The sequence below is a fragment of the Canis aureus genome, chromosome 22, assembly GCF_053574225.1.
Source record: "Canis aureus isolate CA01 chromosome 22, VMU_Caureus_v.1.0, whole genome shotgun sequence".
Classification (NCBI taxonomy): Eukaryota; Metazoa; Chordata; class Mammalia; order Carnivora; family Canidae; genus Canis; species Canis aureus.
The window spans coordinates 44666114-44690001 of record NC_135632.1 but is presented as its reverse complement, the minus strand read 5'-3'; the positions used below and the strand labels follow the sequence as shown (position 1 = coordinate 44690001).

The window sequence follows — 23888 nt, the reverse complement described above, 5'->3', positions numbered from 1 at the left end:
GTATACAATGGGGAAAGGATAGTCTCTTCAATAAATGATATTGGGAAGATTAAGCAACCACATATAAAAGAATGAAACTAGAGCACCATCTTATATCATATGCAAAAATTGACTTCAGTGTAAGACATGAAATCATAAAATACCTAGGGAACATGGATGGCAGGCCCCTTGATCTAGGTCTTGAAACTGACACCAAAAGCAAAAGTAACTAAGGCAAAAATGAACAAATAGGAGTATCAAACTAAATATCTGCACAGCAAAGAAAATCAACAAAATGAACAGGCATCCTACTGAGTGGGAAAAAATATTTGTGAATCATATATCTGGTAAGGGACTGGTATCCAAAATACATAAAGAATTTGTACAACCCAATATCAAAAACTGAAAAATACATTTAAGAAATGGGCAGAAGATCTGAATAGACATTTCTCCAAAGAAGACATACAGATTGCCAACAGATAAATTGAAAAGATGTTCTACATCATTAATTACTAGGGAAATACAAATGAGATCCTCACACACATCGAGATAACATCTCACACCTGTTAGAATGGTTATTCTATTCCAAAAAGACTGGAATCAACAAGCATTAGCAAGGATGTGGAAAAACCAGTACCTTATGTGCTGTCCATGGGAATGTAAATCAGTGCAGCCAATGGAAAACAATATGGAGGTGCCTCAGAAACTTAAAAATAGATCTGTTGTATTATCTAGCAATTCCACTTATGGGTATTCAAGGAAAATGAAAACACTAACTCAAAAAGAAATGTGCATGATCACAGCAGTATTATTTACAAATAGCGAAGAATATACAATGGGGAAAGGACAGTCTCTTCAATAAGTGGTATTGGGAAAATTGATACAATGGGATAGTATTTGGCCTATAAAGGAAACAAATTCTGTAATATGCTACTAGATGGATAAACATCAAGGACATTATGCTAAGTAAAATAACTCAGCTACAAAAAACAAATAATATTGTATGATTTTACTTATACGAGGTCCTTAGAGTATTCAAAATCATAGAGGCAGAAAGCTAGAATGGTGGTTGCCAATGGCTGGGGAGAAGGAGAATGGGGAATTATTGTGTAATGGGTACAGAGTTTTAGTCTGGAAGGGTGCTAATAAGAATGGATTGGAGCAAGGAGGAAAATCTACTGAGATAGTGATGTGTGAGGGTGGAGAGTGGAATGAGGGACCTTAATTTAGTCAAGAATTTCAGTGGAAAAAAGAAAATGTCATGTTGTTTTTATGTAAAACTATGTCATTTTCCTACCCATCTGTGTTAGTTCTAATACCTTGGTCTTGTATCTATTTCAGACTTTGGGGTTAGTGCTTTTTTAGCAACTGGTGGTGATATTACCCGAAATAAAGTGAGAAAGACCTTTGTTGGAACTCCTTGCTGGATGGCACCTGAAGTTATGGAACAGGTACTTTGTCTTTTTTAAATGGTGTATGGTTTTGTGCAGAATGGTGGAAAATAGAGTAGTGTCTGCTTTTGGTTGGTGTACAGGTTCCCCTACTAATGGAAAGTAGTTTGTTCTGTGAAACCTTTTGTAAGCTGAAATGGCACAAAGCAAAGAAGAAATTACCACTAATTTATTTTTTTCAATAATAAATTTATTTTTTATTGTTCAATTTACCAACATACAAAATAACAACCAGTGCTTATCCCGTCAAGTGCCCCCCTCAGTGCCCGTCACCCATTCACCCCCACCCCCCGCCCTCCTCCCAATTACCACTAATTTATTTGTAAAAATTTTATAGCATCCCCAGACCCCAAAATAACCTCATTTAGGCCTTTCTGATACCACAGAATGTATCTTGCTATTGAACACACAAAATAAATTGAGATAAAGCATAGATGCTCACAGTTGAAAGCTATGGTGGCCTGATGCTGAGTGTAGTTCCTTGGGAAGGAGCCTGGTGACACCAGTCTCACTGCTCGGTATGGGCACTTCCTCTATAATAGCTGACTAGAAAGCAAATACCGAATGTCATTTTCACTTTTTTTGTAAAAGTGAAAATCCTCTTCCAATTTCTTTTGATGGCGTAAACACGTACTACCATAGATCTTTCATATAAGCCAAATGGCTTAATGGGAACTTTGAAAAGTAGAGGATACGAGTGCAAGGTTAACTTTGGGAACTTTGGGAAATACAAACCAATAGCTCTTTACAAATGATATATGAAACTAAAGATTTATGCCACATATGATCTAAGGAATAATATAATGAAGATTGGTTTAATAGTTTCCATGTTACAAATTAAATGACCTAATCTTTGTACATGTAGTTTCACTGCTATGGTTCTTGAAGGACTAGTTTTGCCCACAACCACATTTCCCGTTTGTTCTCCAACAACTACAGTCGGATGTTGCTCATCTAATCATCTTACGGAAACTCTGCTAATTCTCAAATCAGTGCTTATTTCTTATTCCTTGTCAACAGTGTTCTCTTGTCATTTGAAATAGTTGATCATTTCCACCTTTACTTAAGTCTTTAGCTTCCCTAGTGTAGTTTCCTCATTCTTCCCCTACCTCTCGAGCCAGGCTGTGTCTCTGACTTTTTTTCTGCCTTTCCTTTTATTTCCCCGGACCTCGTTCTTAAATTCTTCTCTCACTAGTTAGTCTTATCTCCACTTCCTACCTATTATATTTTCTTTTTAGTTTTTTGTGTCCTCTTTTTAAAGATTTATCCACTCGCTCATTCATTCATTCGTTTCTAAGTAGGCTCCACAGCAGTGGGGGGGCTTAAACTCAACCCTGAGATTGAGAGTTGTGTGCTCTACAAACTGAGCCAGCCAGGTGCCCCGAAAGATTTTTTTTTTTTAATTCATAGAGTTGCAGAGAGAGAGAGAGAGAGAGAGAGAGAGAGGCAGAGACACAGGCAGAGGGAGAAGCAAGCTCCATGCAGGAAGCCCAACGTGGGACTCGATCCAGGGTCTCCAGGATCACGCCTTAGGCTGCAGGCGGTGCTAAACCGCTGCGCCACCAGGGCTGCCCCGCTAAAGATTTTTTTAAGGTTTTATTTATCTGAGACAGGGAGCGTGACCGAGCCAGGAGAGGGATAAGCAGACTCTCAGTGCAGAGCCCAATGCAGGGTTTGATCTCATGACCCTGAGATCATCACCTGAGCCAAAATCAAGACTGAGATGCTTAACTGACTGAGCCACCCAGGCACCCCCACCTAAAGTTTTTATTTTTTTTTATTTTTTTATTTTTTTTAAGTTTTTATTTTTAAATAATCTCTACACCCAAGGTGGGGCTTGAACCCACAACCCCAGGATCAAGAATTGTATGCTCTACTAACTGAGCCAACCAGGTGGCCCCCACCTATTATGTTTTCTAACTTATATCCATGCCAGTCTTATTTCCTAAGCCTCTAGATGGAGGTTTCTAGCTTCCTATAGATGTTTTATGTAAATGTCTTTTAAGTATATCAAAGTCAGTATGGAGAACTGAATTCACTTTTAATTTTAACTCTGTTGTATGTAATACCTGTATTCATGCTTTTGGTGGGAAGCACTCCCACTCTGCAGATGCTGAACACCTGACATCGGACTGGTGAGACTGACAGCAGTTTATTAGTCACGTACACACACAGCTGCAGGGAGGACCACACTACACATCACACGGAGGGCTGCACTCCGAAAGAGAGTGAATAAACAGTTGCCATGGGAAACAGCCTTTATAGTATCAAGAGAGTGAGGTGCCTCTTGGTTTCCAGATTCCTTGTGAGGGTGACTGGCTTGTTTGAATAATTCTGAGGGCTGTTAGGGAGCTGAAATCTGCTACTCAAGCCTGAGCAAGAACTTGGCCTGGCCCAGTTAATAAGCAGGGTTGTTGGGCAAGGGACCTTATCCTTAGAAGACTGGGGAGAGGAGGGGAACTTGCATTTAGTTCATTAGAGGCCCACTTACTTTTGCCAGATGTCAAGGCAGCATATTATATGGAGCTTCAATTTCAGGTCTCAAACCATACACTCCTCTTACCTGTTTCTTCTGTGTTGCTTAGAATAGAAAATGAAAATATTTAATTTTATAATGTTTTCATGGCAGTATAAAAGGACAGAAATTTCGCAATATTTTCACATCAACTTTGAAAATATTCATACCCCTTGTATCCTTTTTCATTTATAAAAATTCAGGTGATAATACCATATCAGAAAATTTGGAAAGCGAAAGACTTAGCACTACTGCCTAATAATTATGTTCTAGTTCTATCCTTTTTCTAAAAAATGAACAGATTATATACTTCTGTAATAAGTATCAAAACTTGTGAAGAATTTTGTGTTCTTTTTTCTTCATAAATGCTGTATCATGAGTGGTTTTCCATATTTTCATATAAAATTCATTTACATAGCTTTTAGTTGACTATATAACATTTAAGTGAATATTCCATACTTAATAATTTCCCCTTTGTTGGGGAATGTTCATTCAGATTGCTTTTTCTTTTTTCTTCTGTTATCAAGTACCTTTGGCTTTTACCTAGATTATTTTCATGGTTTAAAGCTTATGAACTGGGCAGCCCAGGTGGCTTAGCGGTTTAGCGCTGCCTTCAGCCCAGGACGTGATCCTGGAGACCCGGGATCAAATCCCACGTCGGGCTCCTTGCGTGGAGCCTGCTTCTCCCTTTCCTGTGTCTCTGCCTCTCTCTATTATGAATAAATAAATCTTAAAAAAAAAAAAAAGCTTATGAATGCTTCCATGGTTCTTGATACATATTAGAAGGTACCTTTTAAAAGTGCTTTTTAGAGGTGCCTGCTGGCTCAGCCAGAAGGACATACTACACTTGATTTTAGGGTCATGGGTTCAAGCCCCACATTGGGTGTAGACATTACTAACAAAAATAAATTGAATTAAGTTAAAGTGCTTTTAGGGTGTTAAAAATAACCATGTACATCTTTATGTTCTTTACAGGTCCGAGGCTATGATTTCAAAGCTGACATCTGGAGTTTCGGGATCACAGCAATTGAACTGGCCACAGGGGCGGCTCCTTATCATAAGTATCCCCCAATGAAGGTGAAGTTCATAGTCAAAATACCACTCTAGCTCATGTCCCAGTTTCTTTTCAGAGCCTGCTCCTAGGAATAAATGGATTTGAGAAGGATGAGTTTTTAAAACTGTAAAGTGGGAAGCTATTTTGAGGCTAAAGGAATGGTTTATTTTTTAAAAGGAGTTGGGGGAGGAAATGAGGTTTATATGCAGGCAGTGAGTCCTGTAATTGTAGCCCAGACATACATGTTAGCCTGTTTGCTCAGAATGAGAAATACCTCTATGCTTTAGTGATATCATTTCAGTAAATATAAATTGAATCTGAAAAGCATGTATTAATTCTGACTACAGCCCCCTTTTATTCTTTACTGTTGATTATGTGTTTGGAAATTGGCTTGTGCTTTTATAAAAAAGTCACACAGAATAAAAAAATCACCCTAAATCCCACTATGTAAATATGACCTTCATGACTAATACCTACGTGCATCAAGCTAGTATGTTGCCATGAAAGTCAAAAAGAAGGAAGAGACTTAGGATGGACAGAATAATCAAAATTGTCAGTTACTGCAGAGAAGGTAGGAGGAGTGAGAACTAAAAAAGGCTGTTACCTAGGCATCATCAGTGATTTCTGTGATAGAAGTGGCTGAGGAGTTCTGGAAGAGAAGGCCAGATTATAAGGGGTCACGTTAAAACAGAGCTATGAATAAATAAAATCAGCAAGATCACATTTTTAATTTTGCTATGGCTTTATATATTTATTATTTATTTTTATTATTTTATTATTTATTACTTGATTGAGTTTTATTCTTATATTTGTTGTGATTTAAAATTTTTTTTTATGGTTTGGCAGTATAAAAATGGAAACAGAGGACATGAAGAAAGGGTTCTAACTAAAGGTCATTCAGTGCTGATACAGTTGGGCCCTTGTGGGCATTTCACCTGGGAAGCCAGCTATCTGTAGGATATTATTTGTGTGGAAAATATCCAAATAACTCTGAGTTCCAATAACTAGTCCAGTAGTGAACTGCTTATGTGTTGAGAAGCTGTTTATACTGAAGACTTCTGGCCACAATACTTTACTGAGTTGTCAGAAGTTTATATTATATTGAAAATTCTTCCAGGTTCTAATGCTGACACTACAAAATGATCCTCCTTCTTTGGAAACTGGTGTTCAAGACAAAGAAATGCTGAAAAAATATGGAAAATCATTTAGGAAAATGATTTCATTGTGCCTTCAAAAGGATCCGGAAAAAAGGTAAAATATGAGTTAAAGCTTATGTTTCTCTTCATCTAATATTGTAAACCATTGTGGGAAGTCTAGTACATACATAAATTCATGTGAAGTAAATTATTTGTGTGTATGCAAATATATTTATATCTACTTGAATACAAACTTTAGAAAAAATATAGAGAGACTGTTACAACTAGATTGGAAATGAATGAATTAACTTTCTCCCTTCTTTTTAGTATATGGCATATTCTAAAATTCATGTTTCCTGGTTAATTTTTTTTTCCTGGTTAATTTTTTTTTAAGATTTTATTTATTTATTCATAAGAAACAGAGAGAGAGAGAGATTGAGAGAGAGGCAGAGACACAGACAGAGGGAGAAGCAGGCTCCATGCAGGGACCTGACATGGGACTCGATCCCGGGACTCCAGGATCAGACCCTGGGCTGAAGGTGGCGCTAAACCGCTGAGCCACCCGGGCTGCCCTGGTTAACTTTTTAAAAATTTATATGTTGTGAATTCTGTGTTAATAAAATCCCATGTTAGTGGGATAGCTTGTTTTCAATTTGTATTAAAAGTCATAAGCAATTATTTTAATACTGTTTATAATTTTAATAATAAAAGAAATACACATAGCAAATGTTATATCTAATGCCAAATAATCATATGTATTGCCTTGTTGGAAAGATATTTTAATGAGTAGACCAAAAATGCAAAGCACTTACTTGTAACACTAGACAGATTGGATGGCAAGTAAGTGAATAAATATGATAATCTAAGGTATGTATCTTTATGAATTAAACAGAATCAAATAGATGTAGGAAGTCATTGAGTCAGCGTTTTATCTTTGAGGTCAGCCACCTCTACCTAGTTATTGAGATGGGACTTGAATCCAAAATTTCTGAAAGCTGGCTCAGGGACTGATCCTGGATTCCTGGGATCGAGTCCCACATTGGGCTCCTTGCATGAAGCCTGCTTCTCCTCCCTTTCTGCCTGTGTCTCTGCCTCTTTCTGTGTCTCTCATGAATAAATAAATAAAACCTTCATAAAAAAAAAATCTCTGATTCCTTAGCTAGGGCTGTTTCCACTGTATCTCATTTTTCTATTTCGCATATATATTTCACTCATTTTTTTAGCACTGAGAATTTTTAAATTTTGATTTCTCTAATGATAACAAAAATAAATATTTTATTTGACATCCTTAGTCATGTCTTTAGTATATTTCATGAGGCTTCAGAATTTACTGTTGGAAATACTGGAAAGGGTAAGAAAACAGGTAGCAAAGTTCAAACCTCTGCTGTTAGAACTTTTTTCCTATTTCTGAATAAATTGGTATAAAAGATAGGGAACACTTTTGCTTCTGCTTAATTGACTAGAATAACAATTCTTTTGTTACAAATACCTAGAAATGCTGAATAAATTTGTCAAATTTACAAAACCAAATCCAGAGATAAGGTTGCAATTAAAGGGAGGCCCTTGAGTGCTAGAAATAATAAGGAAGACCTAACTCAGAGAAGAAATACCATGAGCTAATCCTGTAGCTACCCTCAGTGGGACACTCTTCATTCTAATAACACGCTCGGTTAGATTTCTAACTTCCATATGGGGGCTGGAAATGAAATATTGGGCCGTAGCCAATGGGGATTCTGAACTGAGATCCCTGTTTATGGCTAGCACCTTTTCAAGTCAGCCTTCTGAGTAAAAGGACAGACCAGAAGACAAAATATATGACCATCATCACAAAAACACAAATCTCTCCTGAATAATCCAGTCCTCTGACCTGGACATTCTGTAAGTTGAGAGTCTGAATTTATACGACCCATATTATCCAGGAACCCACCAAATTAAAGAATAAAAAAAATTATTGCCAAGCCAGTTTTATTTCTGGCAGAAGCAATTAGAAAACTGGACCGTTTGAATTGTTCCAAATTCCAGATCGATGAGATTCCTGCAAGTAATGCCCTGAAGAGATCTCAAGCTGAAATTATAAAATACACAGCAGACTAGAGTCAGCAAACATAGCAGACTAGAATCAGCAGACACAGCAAGCAGAAGGATTAGTGCTCCAAGAACTTTGGATGATGCAAAGATACCTGAAAAGACTATAAGTATGTTTAAAATAATTAAAATCCTAATGGAGGAAATCAAAACCATAAAAAAAGAATAATATGACTATGACTAAAAAGCAAAACAAATGGAGCTGCTAGTAACTAAAATTTAAAACTTAGCAGATTCCCTTGACACTAGACTTAGTGTTCTGATAAATAGAAGATGAAAAAGGAAAAATAGCTTTAACGTGGAGACACCTGGCGGACACCTCCTTCACAAGTGATCTAGTTTAACATCATCTAATAAGACAAACTGATGATTATATACTCCCAGATAGGATAAAAGGCAGAGGGCATATCACCTCCGAGGTATTCCTTCCCCAAATTTTTCACTTCAGTCTGTAATGAGAAAACATCAGATAAACCCAAATTGAGGAATGTGCTATAAACTCCCTTAACAACACTCTTCAGGAGTAAGGAAAGGGGTGACTGAGAAAGTCTCACAGATTGGAGGATATAAAGGAGACATGAAGGCTAAAAGTGAAACGGCTAGATCCTGGAGCAGAAAAAGGATATTAGTGCAAAATTCGGGAAATCTAAATAAAGCCTGTAGTTTATAATATTGTACCAATATTAATGTTTTAAAGTCTGTAGCAATGTTAATATTTTTAGTTAACTTTTTTGATAATTATACCATGGTTATGTAAAATGTTAACATTGAGGGAAGCTGATGACAGTTATATAGGAACTCTACTATCTTTGTATCTCTTCTGTAAGCCTAAAATTATTTAAAAAGATAAAAGAAAAATATCTAGAAGCTATAGAACATCTTATTTCCAGTTTGTAAATCAAAATTATACCTTATTTAGAACATTTCTACGTTTTTTTTGTTTTTTTTTTTCAATTTTTATTTATTTATGATAGTCACAGAGAGAGAGAGAGAGAGAGAGAGAGGCAGAGACATAGGCCGAGGGAGAAGCAGGCTCTATGCACCGGGAGCCCGATGTGGGATCCGATCCCGGGTCTCCAGGATCGCGCCCTGGGCCAAAGGCAGGCGCCAAACCGCTGCGCCACCCAGGGATCCCAGAACATTTCTACGTTAAAAAAACAAAACAACTTCAGTAGATTGTTAAACAGAACAGCCAATAAAACAAAAAAGAGGTAATTTATTGACTACTGATAAGTTACCAAGTACTTTTATAAACACCACATATATCATCTCATTTAATTTTTACAGTAAACCTATGAGGATGGCACTGTTATTTCCTGTTTTACAAATGAAGAAACTGAGTCACAGAGAGGTTATGTGACATTGCCCAAGGTCACACAGTTAATAAATGTTGGAGCTAGAATTCCAACCCATACAGTTTTAACTACGGAGTTTCTGCTCTTAACTTCATCACACTACAGTATACTGAGGAAATTGCTCAGAATGCAGCACAGAAAGATTTTTTGTTAATGGAAATATAAAAGAAAGATGAATGGGGGATCGAATGGAAAGGTTTAGTGTGTGTGCATGCACATGTACATACATATAGATGTATGTATAGACTTTCCAGGAGAGATGATAGAAAATGGGAGAAACAAAATTAAAAGCAATAATGGCTGAGCATTTTCTAGAATTAATGAAATATCTATATCCTCAGATTAAAGAATCACCCCACCCCACCCCCAGCATTCCAAGCAGTATTTCCCTTTCTCCATTTGTACACAGGTCACAAAACCGGATACAAAGTCAAAGAGCATGTGTTAAATTAAATGCAAGCTACGGGGGCAAATTACCTACTGAGAAATAGCAGGTTAGACTGACTGCCACTTTCTTAGTAATAACAGTAAAGGCCTAGGGGCCAGAATATGCTGGAACAATGCTGAGAGAAAATAACTGTTAACCCACAATTCTCCATCTAGTCAAACTACTATTCAAGAATAACTATGGAATCAAGATTTTTTCAGACAAAAATAGAGTTTCCAGCCACATTTTATCACTTCAAGAACTAGAAGTTTTTCTTTGGAAAGAAGGAAACGATCCTAGAAGAAAGGGATGAATCATAAAAAGCAATGTTGTACAAACTGTTGAATATAATGAAATCCTGACTGAATGAAAAAATAGGAAGGGTAATGTCTACTTTCAATTTGTATCACACTTTTACATCTGTTCTCTTAATCTGTACAGTAATCCTTTGAGGCTCTGGTTCTCCAGCATGAGTGCCCATTAGCATCACCCGAGGAGTTTTCAAAACTACCAGTGCATGGGTTTTCCCCCACAGATTCTGCTTTAATTGGTACAGGATATAGCCTGGATGTCAGGATTTGTCTTGAAAGTCCTAGCTATTATAATGCAGTCATGTTTAAGAACCACTGCCTTCAGGGGCTTGACCAGATAATACAGAACCTTAGAGAGGGTTATGTGGTAGATGTGCGGTGTACCAGATCCAGTCTCTTAAGTGTAGGATTTTTTATTCTTTATTCTCAGTCATACTAAAAATTTGTACATTTGACAGTGATGATGCCTTTATTCCAATTGTACATTTGAGTTAAAAACTGAGTTGAGATTCATTTGGGAGAATATATACATTACTTGTAGAGTCTCTTGAAGTTGAAGGCTGGCAGGCAGGCAGGCATATGTTAAGAGACATAAGACTTCATTTGGTCCATTTCCTCTTTGTGAAGTTAAATATATTTTTATGCCTTGTTAAAGTAAATATTATCTAGTCTTCCTGGAAAATGATATTCTTGGGAAAAGAATAGCAAATATTTTGGAAGCCACTAAGAAGTCATGATTCCAAAAGAAACATTTCACTAATGAATTTTGCAAAGGACCTACAATAATTATAATCAACATTTCTGTTTGAGTTTTCTTCTCTACTCAGTGTCTTGTACCGAGTTAGTTTATCCTGCTTTTTGCTTTTTAGCCCGTTAAGGAAAGTGAAGAACACTGAGATTTTATCTTGCTGCTCAAGAACTCATGTTTTCATTTTTGAAGATGGAAACCCACAGTTACACTTGAATTAACTATTAAAACATTCTTTTCTGGTTTTAGACCAACAGCAGCAGAACTGTTAAGGCACAAATTTTTCCAAAAAGCAAAGGTAGGAAATTCTTACTTTTGATTTTATGTTCATGTGATACTCCTCAGTTACCTAAATTAGATTCACTGCCCAAAGTTGCTTTTTCTTAAATGATAATGTTTGGAAAAGTGATGGTAGATCAAATAAAAGCTGGGGGCATTATCTGTATAATTTTTGGTAATTAAGATACATGCTCTAGAATTAATAAATGTATTTTTCATATAAATTAATTTAAACATCAGGTTAAATTTATAACAGGGACAATGCATATTAACTTTTGCCATTATAAATATAATCTTTGAAAAATACTGAACTCTTATTTCAGGGTTTACTACGGAATTAGTAAACATCTCATTTCCCAAAGAGAACAGATAAGTGGGATTTTACTGTAGTTAGAAATGTGGGACCATGGTCCCAAAGAATATAGGGTAAAACAAGCTTTTCATAGATCCTGGTTCATTCAGTACACTAAAGCTCTGTCCAAATTGGGAAACTGTGGTAGTAATGTACAATTACTTTAATTGTAATGAATATTTCTGTGTCAGTTTCTTTGGTTTGGTAAAACTTGTAAGAAAAAAAAATTTATTTTTCTTCTCCAGAATAAAGAATTTCTTCAAGAAAAAATACTGCAGAGGGCACCAACTATTTCTGAAAGAGCTAAAAAGGTAAATGGGGATTTAACTCTGGTTTCCTAGGAAATTGGTTAAACTTACTTCTGCATTTTAAAAGTATATGTTAAGTGATGCTTTGTTAATAATTGTAAGTATTACTCACTTTTTTCCAATCCTTTCTTTTAGCAATCTTTGATATATTCATTCATCAAATATAATTACTCTAGTATGTTTAGGTTTGCTGTCTACTAGAATGAAAAGGTATGTTACACAATTGATGAATTAATTCTAGACTGTTAAATCATTGTTTGTAGCTACCAGAGTGAGTTGTGACATTTGGCCCTTTCTTCACACTACACAAAAAACAATCAAGACATATTAGGAGGACTATAATAAAAAAAGACAACAAGTGGGATAAAGATGTAGAGAAATTGGAACCGTCACTTGCTAGTGATAAAAGTGTGAAATGGTACAGTCATTTAGAAAGTAGTCTGGCGGTTTCTAAAAAAACTAAACAAAGCTGCCGTATGACCCAGCAATTCCATTCCTCGGCATATGTGGGAGAATTGGAAACATACACACAAAGATATGTACATGAATGTTCCCAGTAGCATTATTCATAATAACTAAAAAGTGAAAACAACCTGATTATCCATCTATGGATGAATAGATACATAAATGTCACATGTCCATAAGATAGAATATTATTCAGCAATAAAAAGAAATGAAGTACTGACAGATGTCATAATATAGATGGACCTTTAAAACATTATGCTAATCATGAGAAACTGGTTACAAAAGACCACAAAGTATATGATTCTATTTATATGACATGTCCAGAATAGGCAAATGTGTAGACATAAAGTAGATTTGAGGTTGCCCAGGACTGGTATTATACAGAAATGGACAGTGACTACTAATGGGTCTGGGATTTTTTTGCAGTATGGAGGAGTGATGAAAGTGACCTAGATTTAATTATGGAGATGGTTTCACAGCTTGGAATATACTAAAAAATGATGTATACCTTAAATGGGTCAATTATGTGGTATATGAATTATATCTTAATAAAGCTATTACTTAAAAAGAGGAGCTTTTATACACTGACACCACCATGAATAAAAAGCTCTTGGAAATGGGAAACATTATAGAAGAAATGAAAATAGTTTTAATACACAGGATGTGTGGTGAAGCTGAGGAAATTTCCCAGAAAATAAAGCCAAAAGGCCAAGAGATAGAGAACAGGAAAAAAAAAGACAAAAGCATTAGAGGATTATTTGAGAAGGTTCAGTCTTTGAGTAAAAAGTTCCAGAAAAGCAGAATGGAGAAAACAGAAGAAAGGAAGTCACTGAAGAAATAATTCAAGAAAAGTTTCCAAAAAGAATAGTCACGAATTTCCAGATTGAAAGAGCCCAAGTATGTGGCACAATGAATGGAAATGGGCCAGCACTAAGGCACATTGCCGGAATACTAGAGGCAAAAAGAAGATCCGATAGCTTCCAGAGAAGGGGAAAAGATCATGGACAGGATTGGAATTGTAGTGACATTAGTAGCTCCTCTGTGCGTCTGGTCACAACAAAGCAGTTGTATACAATGTTATGAAAGAAAGTGATTTCTACTAACCTAGACCTTTTTTTAAAAACAGACAAACTGTAAGTGAAGTGTGGGTTGGAATCAAGAAAAGTTGCGAAATGCATGGCTTTAATTAACATGCCATGTTAATGGAGGAAGTGCTTAAACTGAGAAAGAGGGAGTCATGTGGCAGGTGATAGAGTGAGATCTGAAGTCCAGACCTGGCGTGAAACCAGTCTAGGGTGGAGCAGATCAGGAGGCTTGGGTGACGGTCTTCCTCAAGAAGATAATCCTGATTAGTACCTAAAGTATAGCAATGTGGTGAGAGGGGATTTACACAGCTGGGAGAGAATTGGAGGTTAAATATGACAAGTACATAGAGATAAGAAAAATATTAATTCTTGGAAACAAGAGTTATACAGGAAAGAAAGGTAATTATACAATTAGGCTTAATTATCTCATTTATATAATCATGTCATGGAAATACTGAAAAAGATCGATTTAACCAAAATTTCACTGTATCTTGAGAAAAGAGTCAGAGGGGTTGATAATAGGATTAAGTTCTCATCTTTCATAGTTGGAAGTCCAGTAGTAGATAGTTCCTAAAACCAAAAAAACCTAGGGGGAATAATTAGAACACATTACTTAGAGAGAAAAATATAAATTGAAGAAGAGTATGCCAAAATGAAAAACTTACACAGCTACAGTACTCTTGAAACTGAAGGTATAATTGTGATTTTTAAAATTAAAAAAAAAAAAAGAATCTTCTTTATCTTGGTTTTATTTTGAGGGCTGAGGTTTTTAAAAAAATTTTTTTAAACCTCTCAGAATGTGAAACCATTAATAAGATTTGGCCTGTGACTTCACATAAGGATTTGGATGATGTTTGGGTCCAAGAGTATAGGAGCATAGGGAAAGTCAGTGGTTGGAGTAAAGACAGGTAGTGGAGCACAGAGAGCAAGTAAGGGGTGAAAGATATACATAGTGTATATAGTAAATATTAAACACTACCATAATCGACATCCATGTACAGGTTCGGAGAGTACCAGGTTCCAGTGGCCGCCTTCATAAGACAGAAGATGGTGGCTGGGAGTGGAGTGATGATGAATTTGATGAAGAAAGTGAGGAAGGGAAAGCAGCAATTTCACAACTCAGAGTAAGTCTTGTTAAACTGTATGGTTAATATAGAGCTCTTTTTGTCTGAAGCCTCTGAGATAATACTATATTCTCTGGTTCTGTTCAGCTTAACCAGCTAAAATATAAAAAATAAGATAGTGACAGAATTTCCTCAAGCAAGTTATCAAGAGTAAGAGCCCATTTAATTCTACATGGAATTAATTCTACATGGAAAAGTAGACTGACATCTTTTTGAATATGATATTTAGAGTATATAAAAATGGCAAAATCTAGAAATATAACCTACTAGGCCTGAGGTGAGAATACACTGGATAAGATTAATGGCTGATTAGACATTACAGAAGAGATCACTGAACTCAAAAGCCTAAAAAAACAGTCCCTGAAGACTGCTAACCTTTGACCTGAAGAGGAACAGTATACCTTTCTTTAGTTGGTATATCCTGGATAGGCGCTGTGTGTGTGTGTGTGTGTGTGTGTGTGTGTGTGTGTGTGTGTGTATCCTGGATACGCGCACTATAAGCAGCGAAGACAAAGGTCTTGTTTTGATTTTTTTTTTCCATTATTTTTGCCTAAAGTTAATACCTCAAGTTGATTGATAGGACTCATTCCCAGGAATAGAAATATATATGGGAAATATTAATGTTTAAGATTCATCACAGCCTTGACTGCCTAGAACCTTTTTGTGGTATGAGTGGTGAGTAGGTGGTGTATCTCTGCTTAAAAGATCTGCTCTACCATAGCACTTATGACTTTGCTTATCAACACTGAATATTTGTTGGTCTTGTCAGATGAAGTCTGAGTCTAGTCTTTTTGCAAGCTAAGTTTGTAAAGACCTTGTCAATGAAAATGGGCAAAAATTTATTATGGTCTAACTTTGGAAAGTTCTTCAAAAGATAACGAATATAAATATTCATTTCTATACGAGTTTATTAAATGTACGACTGGTTTCTTTTCTCCTTTTTTCATATGATTCCTCTTTAAATTGACTTTTTGGTAATGTTATGTTAAAGTAATCAGAGAAAGCCAGAGATACATGAATCTTGTAGTTCTAGCCTCCTGTGCAAGAGTTGATACAGTTTTTTCTCTGGCCAAAAAGTAATATTTGGGAAGATAAATTATAGTATTTTCAATTCTGATTATTATCCCCTAGCTATCTGCAAGAAAAATTTATTTGAAATTTTGTAGTTCTGAAATACTTATAGTAGCTTTTCTATAACCTGACACACTGGTGTATAAACAGCATTGAAAATTATGTACTTTGTTCTCAGAATGAATAACTTTCTGTATTTCTTATGTTATTCTTTTTTTTTTCCTTGAAGATTTTATTAGTTTATTCATGAGAGACACAGAGACATTGGCAGAGAGAGAGGCAGGCTCCATGCAGGAGCCTGATGTGGGACTTGATCTTGGGACTCCAGGATCACACCCTGGGTCAAAGGCAGATGCTCAATTGCTGAGCCACCCAGGCGTCCCTCTTATGTTATTGTTACAGCCATTTTTGATGACATGACTTCGTTTGTAAGAGGAAACTCTTTTAAAACTAGATTGAATTATATTGAAAATATACAGTATAATCAAGCAGGTGGGGTGCAAGGATAGTTCAATATTAGGAAATCTTGTGATATTAATAGGCCTAAAGAGAAAACAAATACCATTCCTATTTTCATACATTCTGAAAAAACTTTGACAGAATCTAATAGGCCTAACAAGAGGAAAAATCATACTTTTTTTTTTTTTTTTAAGATTTTATGTATTCATGAGAGACACAGAGAGAGAGGCAGAGACACAGGCAGAGGGAAATGCAGGCCCCATGCAGGGAGCCTGATGTGGGACTCCATCCCAGATCTCCAGAATCAAGCCCTGGGCTGAAGGTGGTGCTAAACCGCTGAGCCACCCGGGCTGCCCGAAAATATATTTTCGTATTCTTACTTTCATATGTTCTGAAAAAACTTTTGACAAAATTCAGCACATGTTCATAATAAAGATTCTTAGAGATCCACATTTCCATCTTTTATATCATTTTCTTTTTTCTGAAGAACCTCCCTTCACATTTTTTCGTAGCATGGATCTACTTGTGGTGACTTCTTTGAGGTTTTTGGTCTGAAAATGTCTTTATTTCACCTTTGTTTTGAAAAGATATGTTTGGTAGGTATAGACTTTTAAATTGATAGGTTTTTTTCTTTCAGTATTTTAAAGAAGTTTCCCTGAATTCTTGTTTGTATTGTTTCTGTTGAGAAGTCTGCTGGTATCCTTGTCTTGTTCTTTTAGAAGTTCCATGTCTTTTTACCGTGGCTGCTTTTAAGATACTCCTTTTTGAACGATATTGAGCAATTTGATTATGGCATGCCTGGGTTTGTTTGTTGACCATGTTTTTTGTACTTGGGATTTATTGAGTTTGCATCTGTGGATTTCTAAGTTTTTATCAAATAGGGACATTTTTTAGCTATTATATTTTCAAATACTTTTTTCTGCCCTTCATACCTTTAAGACTCTAATAACCTGTATACTAGGCTGCTTAAAATTGCCAGTTCACTGATTTTTTTCACTTTTTAAAAATTCTTTTTTTACTCAGTTTCATTTTCTATTGCTGGCTTTCAAGTTCATTTTTTCTTCTGCAGTGCCTAATTGCTGTCATTCCCATTTGATCTATTTTATATTGCAGACATTGTAATATTTTAGAAGTTTGATTTTGTGTTTGTTCATTTTTACATCTTCATGTTTCTATTTCTCGAAGATAACTGTAATAATTACAGTTATAATAACTATTTTAGTTCTTTCTCTGCCCATTCTAAGACTTATGTCCGTTCTGGAGCAGTTTGTTTGATTATTCCCTTCATTATAGCTTGAAGAATGTTTTCCTGACTTGAGGAAATAGGGCTAATAGTCCAAGGAGACTGAGGCAGATAAAATCAATAAGGTAAAGTACCATGGAGAAGATAGCTGCACACAGAGAGAAACTTAGACGTCTACAGAGCTTCCCTTTTGAGTGTTCAGCAGAATACTCTTCAAGAAATACATGTGAGAAAACCACCTGAGACTAGATAACAGCATCCAACACTCACAGAGAGCCAGAGTGGAGAAGCCTATAATTCACAAGACATTGGGTAGAGTTCTTAGAAAGGTCTGGTCTAAGTAGTGGGGGAGCATATGATCCTAGGCTGAACACTGCTCCAGATCCAACTAACAACTCATAAAGCAATATTCAAAAGGATTAAACAATTTCTAAGTAACTTGACTGTATTCCAGAACAAAGCTTAAGAAGATTTATAGCAATACAAAATTATCAGCATGCAACAAGGTAAAATTCACAGCATCTGGCATCTAATCAAAGATTACCAGGTATACAGAGAATCAGGAAGACAATAACGGTGAACACAATTTATGCTCAGGTCTTAGTCTTTAATGTCATTCTCTACTAAAAGAATTAGGACTCCTTGGAGAAATGGCTGATCCTGGGGCTTACATACAGAAAATTCAAGATGAATTGGGAATATCTTCTTTTGTCTAAAAAGTTTTTTTATTAAAAAAAGTCATAGGGATCCCTGGGTGGCGCAGTGGTTTAGCGCCTGCCTTTGGCCCAGGGTGCGATCCTGGAGACCCGGGATCGAATCCCACGTCAGGCTCCCGGTGCATGGAGCCTGCTTCTCCCTCTGCCTGTGTCTTTGCCTCTCTCTCTCTCTCTCTCTCTCTCTGTGACTATCATAAATAAATAAAAATTAAAAATAAATAAATAAATAAATAAATAAATAAATAAATAAAGTCATAATTTTAGAATACAAGGGCCGGGGCAGCCCCGGTGGCACAGCGGTTTAGTGCTGCCTGCAGCCCAGGGCCTGATCCTGGAGACCCTGGATCGAGTCCCATGTCGGGCTTTCCGCAGGGAGCCTGCTTCTCCCTCTGCCTGTGTCTCTGCCTCTCTCTCTCTCTCTCTCTCTCTCTCTCTCTCTGTGTCTCTATGAATAAATAAATAAAATCTTTAAAAAAAAAAGAAAAAAGAATACAAGGGCCAAGTTGAATGAGCTTCCACTGACCAAATTAGAGAGAATTTAACTATCAAAATTATTAGGTGCAGTAATAAATTTCAAATCATTTTAAAAAATAGGGATTTATGAGTCTATGCCAAAAATGAATAGGTGGATAAATAAGTGGTGGGAAAGGACTATAGTTCATTATTACAGTAAATTACCAGTGCTGACTGGTAAGTGTGAAGGAGTATTGGAGTGGAAAATCATCATTTTATAGCCATGATAAAGCAGTCATAAAGATTAGTTCATCAGAGGATGCAAAGTATAGGGGAGAATTTTGATGAACAGGATGTTTACAATTCTTAAAGTGTCTCTCCACAGATTGCCTATTAGTTGCAAAGGGAAAAATAATTACTGCATACTGAGAATTTGGAAAATGCCTTCACTAGATGATTAAAATTTACTGTGAAATTTACTGAAGTTGGTACCTTTAGTAGTATGAAGTTATATAAGGGAATATCTCTGTTCTTAAGAAATACATAGTGACTCTTCAGTGGTAAAACAGCTATGTTAGATGCAACTTATTCTCAAACAGTACAGGAAAAATATGATTGGCGAAATAAATATATTTAAAAAGAGAAAATGAACATCTAAATAGTAAAGCAGAATAAAAGGTTAATGATGGGTGAATCTGGTATACTTGTGTTCTTTGTACTATTCTTATTCTAATAACTTTTCTCTCTACGTTTGAAATTATTTCCAAATGTTAAGTTTAAAGAAAAGGTTTTGATTTGGCCATATACTCTCTGTTATTTACTAGCTATCACTTGAACCTTGAATTTCCTTAATAAAATGGTGATGAAAGTTCACAAAAACCTAACTTGAGCTTTTAAGTAGTCTAAATTTATGCTTAGTAGAATTTACCATAAATTGATACTTGTTTAGAGATATGTTGAGGTTTCTGTTGTTGTTATTGTTGTTGTATTCTCCAGTTGCCTATATCTAGAATCACTACTTCTGATTTACTAAATAAATTTAGATTCTATTTTCATATGGCAGATTACAACTGGTTTTTCAATTTTGGCTGAAGAGTATTCTCCATTAAAGCCCATAACCCAAATTACTCTGCTTTGAGGATGTGCTGAATGATTAGTTTGAAGGCATATATTTAGTGTGAGATTTTATGTATATAATATGTTCATAATCAGTAGAAAGAATTGTACTTTGAAGAATGTGACCTCCCTGCTGCCTGAGAACTTAGGCCTTGAGTCCCATTATGTTTGCTTATAAACCTCAAGTTATGAACTCTTAGAATACTGTAAGACATTGATGTATTAAAGGCTACCTGGACAAAAAATACAATAGTATCATGATATTTTCTTTTTCCAGAAAACTTTCACTAGAGTTACCAGTGACTTAACTTATGGATCAAAATGAAATGGAATTTACTTACATTTCAACATTCTGTGCAGTTTGGAACTGACCACAAGTAACCTAAGTTGTACGTTAATAAGCATTTTTTGTATTTCTTTTAGTCTCCCAGAGTGAAAGAATCATTATCAAATTCTGAGGTAAGTAGTTGTGGGTTTTGATTCATTAAATGTTATGTGCTTTTGTTTTGTTTTGCTTTAATGTTAAGCACTTTTTTTTAAATATGTGCCTAAATGGGAATGAGAATTTATAGCATTCAGATTTCATCAGGGGTATCAATTCTAAGTTTAAATGGATTTCTGCAGTAAGTTGGTGCCATTGCACTCACTTTAAAAGTTGACCTAAATACCCAGAAAGATGTTTCTTCCTTTCTTGCCTGACTTTATGACTTAAAGTCTTGGGCAGCTTGAAGTGGAAGGTAGTCTTTTTGCATTAATCAGTCCAGGAATTTGTCATATCCTATCTTTCCTTTTTGTTTCCGCCCCCTTTTGTTTCTCTTATGATGTAGATTCTTGTCTTTAGTTATTGCCTCTTGTGATAGGGAATCCTACTAAACTATTAGGTTGGCCTGCCTTATGCTCCTTACAATGAAGATAACCATCACTGAAGACAACAATCATTTCAGGGTATGCATCCTGTAATACATTCTTCCTTCTGGCAGCTTGCATTCCAAGCTCGGTATTTGATTTAATGATACATACCTTGCCCTCTTAAATCAGTTGCCGTCTTAAATCAAGCACAGTTTTTGGCCCTGTGCTTAAAAGTACTATTTTTTTCCACTTGATTTGTGGAATATACAATATAAATTTTTGCACACAATTACGTACAGGATTTGTGTACATAGTATTGTTTAAGCCTGAAAATAAATAACTGTATTTCAGCATATTTACAGGCCCAGTATCTGACAACTTCTATCAGAACTGTGGTTCGCTAAGATTTCTGGCTCCTTTTTTTGTTTCATGGTAGAATTGCATCTCCCTATTCCTTGTTACTCATGGCCACGGCAGTTACTTTGGGCAATGAAATGCGAACAGAAGGAACCCTTCTGTTCCTTGGGTCCCCCTTGCCCCTACCACCACAATCTGCATCCCTGAATGAGGATGATAACAAATGTAGCCTCTGCTGTGCTCCCTTCGGCAGCACATATACAAATGTAGCCTCTGCTGACCAGAGATAGACATGAAGTGTGTGTAAGAAATAACTTCTTTATGTAATCTTCTGAGAATTTAAGATTATTTCTTACTCTAATTTAATCTGTCTTGACTAATTCTTAATTTCTCCACAGTTGAGTGGAGAGGGCATTTTACATATTATCCAAAGTTGTGGGCAGCCCCGGTGACACAGTGGTTTAGCGCCGCCTGCAGCCCAGGGCGTGATCCTGGAGACCCTGGATCAAGTCCCACATCAGGCTCTCTGCATGGAGCCCGCTTCTCCCTCTGCCTGTGTCTCTGCCTCTCTCTCTGTGTGTGTCTCTATGAATAAATAAATAAAATCTTAAAAAAAAAAAAGAATTCAAAGTTGTTCTTGTAATCTCCATGTCCTTTTGCCTTAATTGCAGCCCCACATGGACTCTCAGGCACCTCATACTCACACTTCTGTCCTCACTACTTTGAGTGTCTCAGTGGGTTAAGCATCTGCCTTAGGCTTAGGTCATGAACCCTACGGGTCCTGGGATCTAGCTGTATTGGGCTCCCTGCGTAGTGGGAAGTCAGCTTCTCTCTTTCCCTCTGTGCGCCGCCCCTCCCAGCCCATGCACTCTCTCTGTCAAATAAATAAAAGCTTTAAAAAAAAAAAAATCTGTGGTGAAATAGATGTAACATGGAAGTTACCATCTTAACCATGTTTAAGAGTACAGTTCAGTGGCGTCCAGTACACTCACACCGTTGTGCAGTCATCACCACCAACCATCTCCAGGTGAACAATCACCCCATTTTTTCCTCCCCCCAACCCCTGACAGCCACCATTCTACCATCTCTGAATTGTACTATTCCATGTGTACCTCATGTAAGTGGAATCATATAATATTTGTCTTTTGTGACTGGCTTATCTCTCCCAGCATAATGTCCTCTGGGTTCATCGATGTAATAATATGTGTCAGATTTCCTTCCTTCCTCCCCTTTTGAGGCTGAATAATATTCTACTGTCTGTATCTACCACATTTGTTTATCCATTGACTGGATAGCACTTGGGTTGCTTTCATTTTTGGGCTGTTGTAAATAATTTCATTCTGAACGTGGCTGCATAAATATCTGGTTGAGTTCCTGCTTTCAGTTCTTTGGGGTCTGTACTCAGAAAGGAATTGCTGGGTCATATAGCAATTCTATTTTTATTTTATTTTTTTTATAAATTTTGATTAAAAAAAGATTTTATTTATTCATGAGAGATATATATAGAGAGAGGCAGGGACACAGGCAGAGGGAGAAGCAGGCTTCATGCAGGGAGCCCGACATGGGACTTGATCCCAGGTCTCCAGGATCACACCCTGGGCTGAAGGCTGCGCTAAACCACTGAGCCACCTGGGCTGCCCTATTTTTAATGTTTTGAGGAATCATCTTACTGTTTTCCACAGTGGCTGCACTCTTCTATATTCCTACCTGTGCTGCACAGGGTTCCAGTTTCTCCATATCAGTTCATTGCTTGGTTTTCTTTAACCTTTCTGTTCTTATTATAGGTAATTATGTATCTGGAATTTGGAAACTGTTCTTTTGAAATATTGCTAATACTTAAGGTTAACATTTTCTTTTTGTTGTTTTTAAAGATTTTATTTATTTATTCATGAGAGACACAGAGAGAGAGAGAGAGAGAGAGGCAGAGACATAGGCAGAGGGACAAGCAGGCTCCATGCAGGGAGCCTGACGTGGGACTTGATGCCGGGTCTCCAGGGTCAGGCCCTGGGCTGAAGGCGGCGCTAAACCGCTAAGCCACCTGGGCTGCCCAATGTTAACATTTTCAAAATTAATCTTAACAATCTGTTTTTCTTTCAAAATCCAGAACCAGAGTTACTTTTTATTTCCTCTGTGTGATGTAAATGAACCCAGAATTATACTTCTTTTTCTCTTGATTTTGTTTATATAATATCAGCTATTAAGCCTCTCTTGTTGCCCTTTTAGTTTTATTCTCTTTCAACTCTAAATTTTAGTATTTTTCCCCATCAACTTGTAATTTTGAATATGTTTAATTTGACTTTTTACTCAACATCAGTCTTTTTCCCCCTACATTACATACTTAATATTAATAAAAATATTTCAAACATGCAAAATTATATATATGTGTGTATATATATATATATATATATATATATATATATATATATATATATAATGTCTGTGTTGGTTATAAAGCTTCACATCTGTTTTGAAAAGCATGTCAGATATGTTAAATGTATCACTGGTTAATTGTCTTTCTTTTTATGTAATGGAAGGTTCCCAGAAAAATGGAGCTTTTGTAATTTAGTATTACTACTTAAATCTGTATCTTGGAGGTGCTATTTTATTGGGCAAAGTGAATAGAATAGATGTAATTAGAAATAAATATGTGAACTAGTGTTATATGGGCTTTAGTATGGCTGAACTTGAAAAATCTGTGCTAAGTGAAATAAGCCAGATACAACAGAGTGCATACATTCTGTTTATATGAAAGATCCAGAAAAGGCAAACTGATGAAGTCAGAATGTAGATCAGTGGCTGCCTAGGGCTGGGTGTGGCAGCAGAAGTCAAATGTAAATGGGCACCAGAGAACTGAGTTGATGAAAATGTTCTCAAGCTAAAGTGTAGTAATATTTGCACAAGTATAAGTTTTCTAGAAACCATTGAATTGGATACTTAGAGTGGATGAATT

The 23888-nt window shown here is 36.2% G+C and overlaps 1 protein-coding gene across 4 annotated transcripts in view; it reads left to right on the top strand.

The window, feature by feature from the left end:
- OXSR1 (oxidative stress responsive kinase 1) overlaps nt 1-23888 on the top strand; it is a 95160-nt gene that overhangs the window by 60583 nt on the left and 10689 nt on the right. For all 4 annotated transcript variants that reach the window (XM_077865808.1, XM_077865809.1, XM_077865807.1 and 1 more), the window contains exons 6-12: nt 1321-1430; nt 4921-5022; nt 6117-6250; nt 11311-11359; nt 11938-12003; nt 14552-14674; nt 20156-20191. In XM_077865808.1, coding sequence (XP_077721934.1) covers nt 1321-1430; nt 4921-5022; nt 6117-6250; nt 11311-11359; nt 11938-12003; nt 14552-14674; nt 20156-20191 — 620 coding nt within the window. The remainder of the gene's footprint in view (nt 1-1320; nt 1431-4920; nt 5023-6116; nt 6251-11310; nt 11360-11937; nt 12004-14551; nt 14675-20155; nt 20192-23888) is intronic.